The sequence below is a fragment of the Anopheles coluzzii genome, chromosome 3, assembly GCF_943734685.1.
Source record: "Anopheles coluzzii chromosome 3, AcolN3, whole genome shotgun sequence".
Classification (NCBI taxonomy): domain Eukaryota; kingdom Metazoa; phylum Arthropoda; class Insecta; order Diptera; family Culicidae; genus Anopheles; species Anopheles coluzzii.
In genome coordinates, this window is record NC_064671.1 from 7,923,784 (window position 1) to 7,938,174 (window position 14,391).

General features: G+C 45.7%; 2 protein-coding genes across 5 annotated transcripts in view; both read right to left on the minus strand.

The window, feature by feature from the left end:
* Positions 1-14,391, minus strand: part of LOC120957279 (uncharacterized) — a 93,144-nt gene that overhangs the window by 30,042 nt on the left and 48,711 nt on the right. The gene's annotated exons all lie outside the window — the stretch shown is intronic.
* Positions 5,662-14,391, minus strand: part of LOC120957719 (nitric oxide synthase) — an 85,217-nt gene continuing 76,487 nt past the window's right edge. For 3 of the 4 annotated variants that reach the window (XM_040380062.2, XM_040380061.2, XM_049608526.1), the window contains exons 13-22: positions 14,048-14,152; positions 12,176-12,214; positions 11,627-12,034; positions 11,286-11,540; positions 10,637-10,784; positions 10,380-10,549; positions 9,878-10,309; positions 9,659-9,796; positions 9,389-9,580; positions 5,662-8,111 (exon numbers count right to left, since the gene is read on the minus strand). In XM_040380062.2, the coding sequence (XP_040235996.2) occupies positions 8,004-8,111; positions 9,389-9,580; positions 9,659-9,796; positions 9,878-10,309; positions 10,380-10,549; positions 10,637-10,784; positions 11,286-11,540; positions 11,627-12,034; positions 12,176-12,214; positions 14,048-14,152 (1,995 nt within the window). In that variant the 3' untranslated portion in view covers positions 5,662-8,003. The remainder of the gene's footprint in view (positions 8,112-9,388; positions 9,581-9,658; positions 9,797-9,877; positions 10,310-10,379; positions 10,550-10,636; positions 10,785-11,285; positions 11,541-11,626; positions 12,035-12,175; positions 12,215-14,047; positions 14,153-14,391) is intronic. The other variant, XM_040380063.2, reaches the window with a different exon arrangement.

The following is a 14,391-nucleotide window of genomic DNA, read 5'->3' on the forward strand; positions in this document are numbered from 1 at the left end:
TGTAGTTTGTATTTGCGTTAAAACGTTGCCACCGAAACCCAGTTCATTTTGGTTCATTTTGCTCCGTACGCCAAGGGTGCCAAGCATGAACACGTTGGATAACAACGTTTGGAAAGGCAAAATTACGAAAATGGAGCTTCTATTCTAGAGTATTTATAGAAGCTTTTGAAGCATATAAGCAGAGTGTAAGCTGGAATATAAAGGCAATCATTGTTTAGAGTAAATGTGAAATATTTTTAAAATGTATCTGCCTGTGTGCGATTAAAACAAAAGATAATCGATCGGCATGCTAATAATAAAAGTTACGTACTATAAACTCAAACAAATGAATACTAACAAATAATCAATAATCAACAAAAAATGATAATAAAACTTGGGAGGGATTTCACACTGATGGTTGTACCAATCTTCATTCGACTGTTGGTTCGACACCTTTGCCTGGTACCACGCTCTTTGGCTTCACGAGAGAGAGAGAAAGAGTGAACCCCTGGGATGAACTGCTGAGTGCGCATTTATTGAACCACCGTTAAACCTTCAAATAGCTTTTATCATTTAACGACTTAAGGGAAATTACCGTTCTACCAAGTGTCTGAGTAAGATTTTGATGAATAATGTGCCACGCGCGGTTCGTTGCCGGCGTGTGTCGGCATGGGTGATGAGCAAGCGGGAGGGAGTGATCTTCAAGCCGCGATCGTACCGGCACGTGGCGTTGACATTAACGACCATCGAAATGAACAATTTTCGACAAAAGAGTAAACAAAATAATCACTGTCAATGGGTGTAAAACTAATCACGGCGCAATTAGTGGGACCTATAAAAATCACTACCATGGGTTGTGATGGAATGCCAATGGAATCTAGAACCATCACCGGAAATAGCGAAGCGAGATGGATTCGCAAAAGCCTTTAGACAAGCAAAGCTGTCTGAGCGCAGCCGTTTTCTATTTTATTACCCATTGCCACAGGTTTTCGCCACAGGTTGAAATGGTTCTCGCCCCAAAACGAAAAAGCAAACCCAATCGGGATGGTGCCACGTGAGAAGAAATGGCACACTCGGGCACATGCTTGGATGCTCTCTTCTCCTCCCACCGTGAGGGGCAATTATAAACTGCGCGTGGGGACGGGCAGCGAAGGGAATGCAGGAATTCACACACCCCACCCGATAGCATCCGGCAGTCCAACCCGGCGGCAAACCCACAACATCCAAGCCGAAGACATCGTCCGGCAGCAGATGAATAACGACGCCGGCGCCAGTGTGCTCATTAGCAGAAACTGGCCGTTATCGAGCTGGCCGTAAGGTCGTTCCTTGGTCGTACGTTTGGTGCTAACTTGAGCGATTTTCTTGCTTCGTTAGGTGATTTAGATGATTATTCACGGGCTTTAAATACCGGGGTGTCGGGGTGTTTGTCTGCCCTCATGCCGCAACACCATGAGGATGGCATGGAATTCCGCAACACCTGGGAATGCTGGACGCGGCTAAGTAAAACCCATCCCATCCCGAATGCAATTGAGGATGCAGAATGCTGATGATCGATATTATAAAGTTTGATTGATATGTTTTAATGGCGTCCCATCGGCGGGAAAGGGCAAAAAAGGGGTTTACAGTTAAACTTAACTGCCCCTGGCACATGTGGTTGACACATTCTTGTCCCTAAGTTCTAATTCCTTTCTGATCGCGTGCGACAACGCATCGACAAATGCATCGACTGGGAGTGCAATGTGTCAGCTAGCAAGAGTAGCGCATCCCTTTCCTTCTGCTTCGGCTCCTCCGGCGAATGGCCATGACTGTAAGCGGTTGCGAGCGCCATGCTGTTTGTCGGTCACGGTTGTTTCACGCCAGTGCCACGAACGGACACGAGGGTTTACACTTTCGACGGGTGCAGGACAGTAGCAAAGCAAGCGGGGATCGGAGTTGTTCGATTAATCTTGACGGCTTCATGTTGGGGATTTTTCTACCGCTGGACGGGAAAATCCACCAACCATCGATGGACACTTTGGATGCGTTTCCATGGAGCTAAGATGCACTGTCTTGAAAAGATCTCTCGGTATGGTATTTCAGAGCATATTTGTGAGAAGAACCGATGGACATTGGGAAGGAAATATCACCAATGTTTAATATTTGTTAATATAGAAAATAACAATAGGAATAATTTAAGTAAATTTCTTATATAAAATACCTCAAAATTTAATTAAAATAAAACAACTTGTACAAAAATTATCTAAAATAGTAATGTGAAACCTGAAGTAACACAAAGTAAGAGATAAATATAATTAAGTAAGTGAAAAAAGAATGAAGTTAGTAGCTCAGAAAGGTATTTATCAACCTCTAGGACTTCCACATCGACGCTGCCACGTGGCGATGGAACAGTGGAACAAACCACCCCTTCCCAAGGGACGTCCCGATTCGATCGATTCCATTAATCATCCACCGAAAAGATCGTGCCATCGACCGATGGCGCCCCGAACCCCCGGGGCCGGGCGCGCGGATGTGTCAAAACACGTCGATCAATAAATGGCCCTCGGGCAGAGAAACGGCAGAAGCTGCAGCATCACGCTCCCGATCGCTGGGGTTGGGAATTCGATCAGCGGTTTGGTTGGTGGCGCCTCAAACCTGCCGGGGCCCCTCGGGACTCACGATCGCGTTGATTAATTGTCCGAGGACGCTCCCGCCGTCAGTCTGGAGGACGGAGCTGTAGCTCGGAAGAATGCACTGCAGAAGAGGAGAGGGCGAAAAGGCGAAAAGGCGACTCACCACCAAGCGAGCAAACCTGTTGCCACGAGTCACCACCACCGGTCGTAAAGTGAAGAATTATAACGGACTTATTTCGTTCCATCCGCCACCCGGGGTCGGGGCGAGGAATCTGTGCGGAGGACATTCCAAACTTCCTCCCGTCCCGTTCAGAAACCATTTCCCACTCCCCAGATGAACCCCCAGTCTCGTGGTGCTCCGAAACTCCGCCCCACTTCTTCAGCGGGAGGATATTTTTAGCGGCAATAATCGTCAGCGGCAGCAAAAAAAAACCGTTCCAGCCCGGCCATGTTCCGGATTCCTTCGAGTCCGGACCCGAGGCGCCAACCCGGTTTCACTTCCTGTGCTCCTCTGTTAAGCCGTATGCCCCCCCCCCCCTTCCTCCCCTTCTTCACTGTCAACTGTCAAACCCTGACGTCAGACGGGCTGGGCTTTTGCGGGAAGATTTGGGTCGGATCTGATGTCTGACGCGACCGTTCGTTCAACCTGTCTCCCCACTGTCACATCTTTCAAAGCTAATTTTTCATCCTCAATAAAAGTGACATTGAATTCAGTGAGCCTCCAGTTGGCGGTCAGTGGCGCCGAGTTCCCAGTCGCGTGTGTCAGTGGACAGTCAGTGGTGATCATCAGCAGTGATGGGGAGGCCTTTCTACCGGATGTATTGGGCACGCGACTGGCGCCTTTCGGCGGTTTTTTGGTGGGGCTCGGGAAAGGGTTTGGTGAGAAAGTTCCCCCTTCCTGTGACATTGGAAGGTCGGATGCTGTCAAAGAAAAAAAAAAAACGCGATGGAATGATGATAATCAGGGGTGATAAATGATGGCTGACAGATGACGGTTGATGATTTTTGTAGCTGTTTTTGGGGAGCACGACGTTAAGCACAAATTATTATTTTTTTTTAATTCGAATTGCTAGTCTCACTTGTTGTTCGTGTTCGTGTCAGCAGCTTATTTTTAGTAACTAGGCCTTGCTGACAAATTGTTTGCATGAAATGCAACAATAAATGACACATTTTGAGCCGATCGTACGGTAACATCACCCCATGTCTGGTCCTTCCAATCGATTGGTTGCTGCCACGGTGTCTGGGCGGGTGCTCAAATAACTTGCAAATAATCGAATCGCAATCGATAGACAAGAAGAAACAAAAAACACACATCAATTGAATGAAACTGTCACTAAAGCATCGGATGTTCGGAGCCGAATTGCCATCGCAAGCAGAAGCTTCTACCCGGGGTCTGAGAAGCTTTTACCGCGAACGGTCCCAGCTGACACAGCACAACGTGCGACGTTGGTATGACGTTGGTGGCGTCCCAAACCGAAGCAAACTTCAAAAAAATGAGACAAGAACTGCCGAAACTAGCAAACGGTTGCCGGTGTCGCACTTTCTTATGTGTTTGAGCACCGTAAGGGATCGCCACGAATGACACAAAAAGAGCCCTGTCTTCGGCTAATGAAACGCATGCACAATTATTGGACTGGCCGGCTGGCTCGAATTGCAACTGCACCGCTTTGCATAATCGCGTACGCTACCGTGCTGCGTTCTATACCATTCATAGAATTTCATCGATCTGGCAGTACGACCGTCGCGAGAGACGGTTCTGGAGTTGTGACCTTTCGTTTTGCCTCGGTGTGAACGACACAGTTGTCGCGCAGGTCGAATTTCCACCAGCAGGAAGTTGGACGACGGCGGTGGACTAATTCAAATTGAAGCCGTTGCCGCTGATATTCGATGCTCTTCGAAGCAGTGTGACGCACTGGAGATTTCGTTCTTACATGACCCTTTTTTCCCCTTAGCAACAGAAGCATCCAAGCAGCTGGAGGCGTGCCACGCGCTACGGTTAATCTGTTTTGTGGGAGTTTATATTTCCCCCAGCACATAGAACTCCCCCCATTATGGGTGACACACATTTCTCACTCAATACTAAGTACATCTTACATTGTCTAGAGTAAGAATTCTATGCGTTTTATCATGGTTGTAGCTTTAAAAAAATAGAATGTTTTAATATACATTCTTCAAACCACAAAGATCACAATAAAGTACCTAAATAAATCAGTAAACTTACCACTCATCTGTTAGAAACAGGTCATCAGTTGTTTGAACGATTTCTTCCTCTCTTTACAACGTTGCTAGCTGAAACGTGAACTTCGGCTGACTGGCTTTCCCAGAAGTAGTGGCCTTTTCGGTCGTATTGCACAATGTTGCAATACTGCAGTTACGCCATACTGCTCGCTCAACTGACGTTAGTGAGTTGGTGTGTACGTGTGCGCAAGAAGTTATGAATGAATGCGATGACAAATTGGTAATTGTGTTGCTATGGAGATAACGCCAAAGGCCATGAACGGGAGGGTGATTTCAAACCTACTTGAAATTAGAGGATTAATAACGAATTTCTTTCAAATTATTTGAACCTTACTGCACATTCACCTTGTTGCTGAAAACCATGTGAAAAAAGCTCATTGTATTGATCCACAAAACGGCCGGAGGGAAAAACCAATCTGCCAGTTGAAAATTGTTTCCTTCCTTCTATTCTAAAAAAAAAACAAGACACTCTCCCCACGTCGACACGTAAGGCCACAGTCTCACAGTCAAGGTTGTTGGGCGACCTCGGGAAGGCTACACCCGAAAAGGCACTAAAGGAGCCAATCGATACCCCCAAAGGAACTACCAGGACATACTTATGACCCTGCGGAAGACAAATGAACTCGCTCGAACCAGCACATCATGGTCTGTAAAAGGAGTTTGTGATACATTCGTGCCAGTGGTCAATTGCTGGCAAACCCGTATACCCGGACCCCGTTGGAAGTTCATGTGCTTTATGTGCCGGAACAGTCACGAGTCATAATTTTCCGCCACCCGAAACTGGATATGCACACAAAACATAATTTCTTTCCATTTGCTTGCGTATTTTAGTTCTTGTTGTTGTTGTTGCGGGTGTTTCTTGTGCTTTTTATTTACTCCTTTAAAGTACGAATTTCCAAACCCCACCCCAACCGCCCCCGCCGCACATTTTGAAGTGGTGTTTTGTGACCTGGAGTTGTTCGCGTTCGCATAGTTTCTTAGAGACAACTGTGCTCTTCGCATTGAATTGCTCACGGGCTTTGTTTGTAAAGAATTTGGTTCTCGTGTTTTTTTAGAGACAAAAAGAGGATTTGAAACGGTGTTTTGCTTTCGTCTTGTGTAGCCCATGTGTATGCTTTGCTTTAACGATGTATAGTTTCCATAGCCCTTACATTTTAACCATATCCTTGTTTTGTTTGTCGTTTCAACAGTTTGCAGCCGTTTACAGCCGTTGAGATGCGTCTCTCAAGTGTTGCCCATAGCAACGTAGTGTTGGTTTCGGGTGTGAGAAGTGTGTATAAGAATATAATCGAAATGTATATATATATGCTGTATGTATATATCTATGTATATATATGGTATGTATATAGCTAGCTTTGTTTGATTTGGTTTTGGTTTTGCATTTCGCGACTCTCTCTCTCTCTCTCTCCCTCTCTCTCTCTGTCTCTCTCTTTCGCATTTGTTTTCCAGTTACTGCCAGTTTTGTTCGCTTTGAATCGGAGCTTTTTGTTTGTTTGTTTGTAGTTTTGATAAAATTATCAGATAACAGTATACAATATCACACACACATCCATTGAGAGAGTAGCGGAGAGAATGATAGACGAGGGTGTATAAGTTAGTGCTGTCTGAATTATGGGGTGGGTATCAGGTGCATTTCTGTGACTTTCTTTAATTTCAATGCTTTATCTCTGCGCCAATAAGTTGCATTAAGATGGGAAAGAAACTGTTAAGAACGCAATATGTAAATAATCATCTCCCTTTTCAGCTTTTGCTTTAAAGATGTTCCGTGAGTCAGAGTAGATGTTTCTTTTGTATGATGATGATTAATATATTTGCAATAAAAAGAACTGCACTTATATTCATCTCTTGCCATCCTTTCCTTCTACTCCTTGCTCATTCGAAATACAATGCCGTCTTCTCCCACCGGTTTGCCACACCCTTGCTACCAGTTTGATCACATTCATCAGTTTCACGTCAAAGGACTTTCGCCTCGCATTCGCCTGCATCTTAGTTCATTCGTTTTGTTTAACTAGTTTTGTGTGCATATGAAAGCTTGTGTTTTGTTTGTTTGTTTTTTTTTTTTAGTTTGAGGGGTTTGTTTGCCGGAAACGTAACTATCTATTATAAGACATCGGTTCGAAATTGTTTCATTTGTTCAGTTGATGGATTTCCTATCCTAGCGCACGCACACACCAAAAAACACAAACACACACACACCCCTTGGATTTGAATAACATTCACCATATCACCACCACCAGCAGCAGCTTTCTATAATAGCACCGCATCTAACTTATATTTCACACATTCGAGAGAGGGAGAGAGATAGAGTTTAGCTTAGAGTTTGGTTTGATAAAATTTAACAGTGAAAACGTTTTGTTAACTTCCCATCTTAAAAACCTTCTAGTACGGTGTGTTGTCTTTGCTTTTCGGTTCGGAAAAAGGTGCACACAAGTACAGGAGCAGCAGCTGTGTGAAGCAGAGCTTGGTGCAGAGCGTGATTGCGTATTTGCTGTGGGTATGAGTTTCACAATTTGCTTTCGATGTATTTAAAATTGTATCTAATGTAAATGTATTGCCTTTTACAACATTTGCCACGATGCCATCGAGAGAACGCGTACAACAACGTGTGATCGTGGTGGTGCATTTATTAAACACTCATAAAAACATCCAGATGCAGAGGTCGGTAGAGTTGAGAGTTGAGAGAAAAAGTGTGGGTGCAATTGCAGTACGCGCTCTCAATATACTTGCACTCGAAAGGCGAAAGGGGGTGCTAGTTATGTGCAGTTTAAGCAATAAGATTTGAATGATTTTGTTGGTACACTTTCCCCAAGCTTGTTCGTTAAGGATCGTTTTACTGCAGTACTGGAGTGGTAGCAAAGAAGTGCTCAAATGGTATCGTTTTCTTATCAACTGCTTGTTAAATGTAGAATTGGAAAACTGTCTCGCTACCCTGGGGAGAGGGAAAAGGAGACATTACAACACACTTACACTTTTCGCCTTCGCCTTATATTCGTTGCGACTCAGTGGTGTTGAGAGTGGAGGAAACATTGAAACAAATGTTTCTGTTTCTTCAAAAACCAACGTTTTCGCATTCATCTAAACTTGTTTGCTTAAAGACCGCTATATTGCTTCCGAGTGCGTCATTGCTGCATAAAAGGGTCGTCCAACACTGGTGAAGCCACTGTCCGGACCAAACGCTTACGGCTGGGAAGCCATACGAATGCGGGCAGTGGCACGTGACTTGTTGTGGATCTCAGCCGTACGTAGGGTGATGCCGAAAATGTCCTCGTGATAGCGGTTTTCGTCCTGGAACGAAAGAAAAAAATAGAGAGAGAGAGAGCGTTACATATTAATATAAGAGAAATGTGTTTTTTGTTAGTTTATAGAACTGTTTCCCAGGAGTTTAATGCTCCTCTAATCAAACTCATCTAATAAGTCAACAACCGAACAGAAGGACTCATACAATGCATTGTAATCCACCGATCGATTGTTCTTCTGACCGGCAACAGCACCGTCTTCCGTAAACAAAACGCATTCAATCACCGACCGATCCCGGCCTAGAGATAGAAGCGAAGCCTTCACCGAAGGCACCGTGAGCAGTACGTGATCGTAATGCAGGCGGAATCGTTCACCGCCCGTTCGGATGGGTTGACCGCAGCGGGTCGTTCGATTCGATCAAAGGCAAGCATTCGGTACCCGTATCTCTATCACTGGGGTGGATGATATCGTAGGGTTGGGTAGTACCATTAGCTGGGACGTGCTCAAGGAAGGGAGCTCCATTCCAGTGGCGCTCATTTGAATGCAATGGGGATGAGTTTCGATCGCCCCCCGAAGTTGACGTCCGTGTCCAAAGCCACAAAATGGTTCAATTATTACTGGCAAGTGGCTAATGTATCTTTTTAATGGCCGTGGTAATCACATGGGTGCTAACTGTGAAGTGTGACTGGACCTTATAAAAATTGAATAACTCATCAAGCCGATGTGAGAAGATTTATTGTGCTTGAGCTCACGTCAAAAGTGTCGTTGGCATAGGAAGACTATGAAAAAACCCGGACCGAGACATGTTCTACAACTCTCTTTGAAAATGAAAAATTTAAATTTCGTCGCTTGATCACTGTTGAAGTCTTTAAAATTGAAATCATCGCAGTTCGTTCCCAATCACCTAAGCAATGTGACTGTGCCACTCAATCGATCATTAAAATAAAACCGTCCACCTATCGCACGCTTCTGATCGCACGAATGCAATTAACCGGCGTCTGGAGTCAGTATCTGCGGCAATCTTCATTGATGTACGGTTGTAAACAGTCGTATTAAAACACCAACTCCCTCTCTCATCGTTGGAAGCAAGGACACGTGGCAACGATCATGTTTAGTAACGACCATTACATTAAAAAAGCAGACGTACAAAACAAATTAAAAACTACACATCCCGGGCACGAGTCGCGTCATGCGAACAAACAATACCCACTCGGTGGATGCTGCATCAACATTCCTGCCCGTCATCTGTCCAGTGCTGGTGGAAACCGGAACCGGCGCACAAACGGATCATCACGACGGGTACGATCACGATCATCGCTACTTACCCGCAGCGTCAGCATGTATTTCTCCATTTCGGATTCCGTGCGGTTTTCGTGCGTCGCTAGAATTTTGCGCAGCGTCTGGTACACGTGCTCGGCCATGGTGACGTCACCGCAGACGTAGATGTGAGCCTTTTCCTGCAGGATGAGCTCCGAGATCGAGTCCGCCTCCTTGAGGGCCAGATCCTGTACATAGGTCTGTGATAGAGGAGGATAAGAGTGCAAAAATGGGAGTTTGGAATTGATAAGAAAAGAGTCCTTTGTCCACCAACTTACCTTTGGAATGTTTTCCTCGCGCGATAGTGCCAAGAACACGCGATCGAGAACACCCTTCTGGACCATCTCCTCCTTTTCATCCCGATATAGATCAACATTCTTTGTACGACAGCCAAAGAAGAGCCATACCTTAGGAATCTAATAAGATAAAAGAAATCAATTAAGTCCAAACTGGACGTTATCCTCCACTCCAACACTAATTGGCAACATTCCACATACCTTACAGTCAACCATTTCCGACTTGATGTGGTCCCACTCTTGCCAGAACGAACGGAACGGTGCAATGCCAGTACCGGGACCGATCAGGATGACCGGTCTGGTCGGATCCTTCGACATGTGGAACGATGGCGCACTGCGCACAAACAGGAAGATCTTATCGTCCGGCTGCAGGTTGGCCAGATAGTTCGAGCACACGCCATAGTGCTCGGCACCTTCGCCATCCTCCGCCCGGTACGTGACGATCGCCACCGTTAGATGGATTTCTTTCGAGTACTTCCTCGGCGAGGACGAGATCGAGTAGAAGCGTGGCTGCAGTGCGTTCAGTTGGGCGACAAAGACGGCTGCCGGTGGTCGGCACGAGGGGAACTCTTCTAGCACCTCGAGCAAATGGGGCAGCTTCCAGTAGCGCCAATCCTCGTACACCGACGACTCCTTTGATAGGGGGGAAGGATGAGCAGCATTAGTTGAAATAAGGATTTTGAATGTAGCAAAAAGAACTCACATTGGCTAGCATAAGCAGTCTTTCCTCGTCCGCCTTATCGCTGCAGCATGAAGCAAGGTAGGTCAGCAGCTGTCTGGTTGGTGGAGTTGTGATGTCCATGAAACGGGTCAACAGTGTGCGAAGCGAGCACACGGGTAGACGCTCATGCGGTTCCCACGATTTGTAGACACCTGCAGAAATCAAGCCATCAAATCAAGAGGACACTTCATTATTGGACACTGTTTGGAGGGGCGAGGAGTGTGATGCAGTTACAATACCGTTTTGTGTTTGTTTTTCTTTCAGAACTTGAAGCTGCAGTTCTTCATCGGGATCGTTAACACCCGTCAGACGCTCGATAATTCCGTCCACAATTTCCTTCCGATTTGCTGGGAAGATACCGACATGATCTCCTGGTTCGTAATCGATCTGGTGATGGATGTAAAGAGAACTCGTCCGTTAGTTTGAATTTGACAAAACCTTACAAATGTCTACCAAAGCCTTCACTCTCAAAGCTTCCTTTCGCTATTTGTAAGCTTGGGAGGAGCTTTTTGGGAACTCATTTGCAGTGGAACTCATTTTGAAGCGCTTTTAACGGCTATTTGGAGATATTCTATGTTTGTGTTGCTTTAATTGTTTTTAAACTAATTTCCCGAAAAGATGCTTAAATTGTATTTAATTCAGTGATAACTTTAAGCTTATAAGACATCCCGATGCAAAATTGGAGTAAAGTTCCAAAAATTCTTTCTTAAAAGCAACAAGTAGCCATCGGCAATGCAACACGTGAGCGCCTCTCAAAACGTTTCCGGTAACTCACTCTCTCGAAAACATGCCGAACGTGAATCCGAGCCCAACATTACTCGGAGCTCCTGTACCGATGCCAAAACAAACCCCCCTCGCCACTCCCCACACCGCTCCCATTGCACTTACCCCTTCCGCCATGATCTCTACCAAAATCGTGGACCGCTCGGTACCGTTCATCTCGCAGTGCAGATTGATTGGATTCCGCTTCACCGAGCATTCCATGGATTTCTTGTTGTGGAACTTGGACAGTGCCCGGTCGAGCGGCTCGTTCTCGCTAACCGGCGCATACCGTACCGTATTCTCGGACAGTTCGCTCTGCAGCGCAAAGGCCGCATCCGAGAGCGTTTCCTCCGGATCGAGACAGAACGTTTCGCACGCGATCTGTGAAAATCGAGATTTGGAATGTACACTGTACCCTTTCCCTTTTTCACGTGTTCCGTGGCATCTATATATCGCTTCCTGCCTACCTTAAACACTTCCGGCGCCCACTTACGGAACGCTTGCTCCTGGCCACAAATTTCATCGCCCGTCGCCATCTTCATCAGCCGCTCGCCGCCCAGCTCGCCCAGTATGTTGTCAATGTACTTACCGAACGCGCAAAAGTTGGGATAGGCCGACGAGCCGAGGGCAAACACGGCGAACCGCACGTTCGACAGTGGACCGAACGTTTCCTCCGAAAGCGTGTCCGTGGTGGAGCCGCGCAGTGAATCAAGCCGGTCAATCTTGCGACCACCCATCGGGCCAAACTTGCCCAAATCGCTGCGCGAATTTGCCTTGATGAAGGATTTCGACGAAGCGGCAATGGTGAGCTCACTGTGGGCTTGATGGTGGCCACTCTCGTGCAGCTTCATTGCGTACAGATCTTGTGCGAAAAGCTGAAATTTAGGAGTTAGGAAAAGTTGAAGTGAGAAAATGTAGGTGTACTAAAAACATCAAAAATATAATTGTGGGCTAATGTCATCACGATAAGGGCGTTCATCCAGCCTCTTCATGTCTGCAGAATAACATCTACTGACCGTTTTACTCTTTCGGGTCTCCAATCCGCTCTTAAAAAGCTACAAAATAAAACATGAAAATAAAAACGAAACAAAAACAGGGAAATAATAATGAATAATCAACTTCAAGGTGTTCTCACATACTCTCACCATCCTTGTTAGTTGCACACACTTTCTTGTTATTTTACACTGATTACAAATCCTGGTTAGTCGTTACTGTTTAACGGTCGATACGTCAAACAATCTACCGCACACACACACACTCAACAGTCAACAAATGAATAAAGATATGGTTGGCGAACATGTCACTAGATGCGTGTTAATGGACATCACAATACATAATGCTTCCTCGAAACCACCCTCGAAATCACCCAGCCCAACCAACCAGCCAACGATGACATTTCATAAATAAAGATGAATAAACTCCGAAACGATGATGATGGCCCACGACGACGACGACGGTGGCTGGTGTGAAGTGTTTTTATTTCACTTTCACCCAAAAAAAAAAAGAAAAGAAAGACATCTTCCTCTATCGGTGATGCTGGATGTCTTTATCGTCTCCCACCGCCCCAGGTGAACAGGTTGCGGGGAGCGCGAAGATGCTGTCATGCTTTCGCAAGAAACTCTGAAGCTGGTCTGGTTGTTGTGAGCAAGAAGCTTTACTCTTTGTTTGGGAAATAAATGACACATCCTTTTTGGCAAGTTTTGGCGCTCCGGTTGTCGTGGTGGTGGAGGTCTTACTTTGTCGTACGCGTGTGATGTTAAACCACCGCCGCACGTTGCTGTGTGATTGTTAGGTTAGGGCTCCTGTTTTGCGCCTCCTTGTACGCTGCTCAATTCATTATGCATTCACCATAGCAACGTGAGTGGGATGAATGTTGTTTGAAGGGGGTTGAAAGAGCTTGAGCGTACGTGTGTGTGTGTGAAAGGCTATGGGCGTTAATGAAAATATAATTTGTTAAAGCCCACGTTCTGGCTGGAGGATGCGTTTGCCGGCTGACAGTTTTGACAGCAGATTTTAATGATGTCATGCTTTCGTTTCGCTGAGGTGTAAATAGTTTCGCAAAGGATCAATGTTTTATTGGATGACAAATTTACATCGGGATGATTGAAGCGCTTGTTGATGTTTTGGGATTATCTTATCTTAGGTAGATCAAACGCAAAATGGGAGTATTAATTCCAACACAACAGTTGCACGTTATTCCAAATCTACAGTCAGTAAACTTTGCAATGAAATTAAGCAAAACCAACCCCTCCCAAGCTATAAACATGCATTCTGCGTCTGCGAAAGGTCCTTTATTCCAAAAATCCTTCTAATTGGGCTGCGGTTAGGAAACCATTCATTCTTGTCGGGCTTCCAGTTTTACAACCGCTTCGCCCGCACGCCGAGAGCGCTTTTCTAAGAAGAATGTAGCCCGAAAATGCTTTCCTTAGCTCATTCTCAACATCATTGCGGTTGTTTCTCGGTTCGTTTCAATCTCTCACCCTCCAGCAAGTCAAACATAATCGTCTTTCACCACCACCTTCGCTCCGCTCTCTGCATCCAACGTACCAGAACGATGCGTACCACACAACCCCCTCCCCCAAAGAACGACGACTCTTCGCAGAAGGTAATGTTAGCCCATTGCTCTCCACAATTACCATCGAGCATCACCGAGCACGACCACGAGAACCCCATTACTCCGTCTGCTAATTTGAGGTTATTATTTTACATCGAAAGTGTGGTCGATTGGTGGAAGGCTTGTTCGTCTCAACGTTCTCAAACTTCACCATACCTTCCCGACACAATACACAGTAGACATTAGTCGTTAGTTTGACAAAATAATAAAAAGCCACACTAGTTAGTCTGGTAAGCTGGTGGTAAGGTGAGATGATGCTGGCACATGTTCTTACCTCTCCGTTCTCCGGTGGATCACCGTTGCCGAACGTGGAAGCCACGACCAGCAGCAGGGCTTCATGTTCGATTGATGAGATGTCGTAATCCGACATGCAGTAGATCTGAAACGAAAAAGTGAGGAAAAATGTGCGCGCGAAACGACCGCCACCGCACGTGTGGGTGTTAGAAACAGAAGTAAAAGAATCACTACAGGAACAGAAAATAAAGGAAATGAACATATTAGTTGCTATCCCTTTTTTTTCGGTGGGTGGGTGGGTTGCGTTTGGCCAACATAAATTACACCGGAACAATAAATATTCTCGCCCATCCAACGTCGGGCGATGGTGGCCCAATTTTCGAT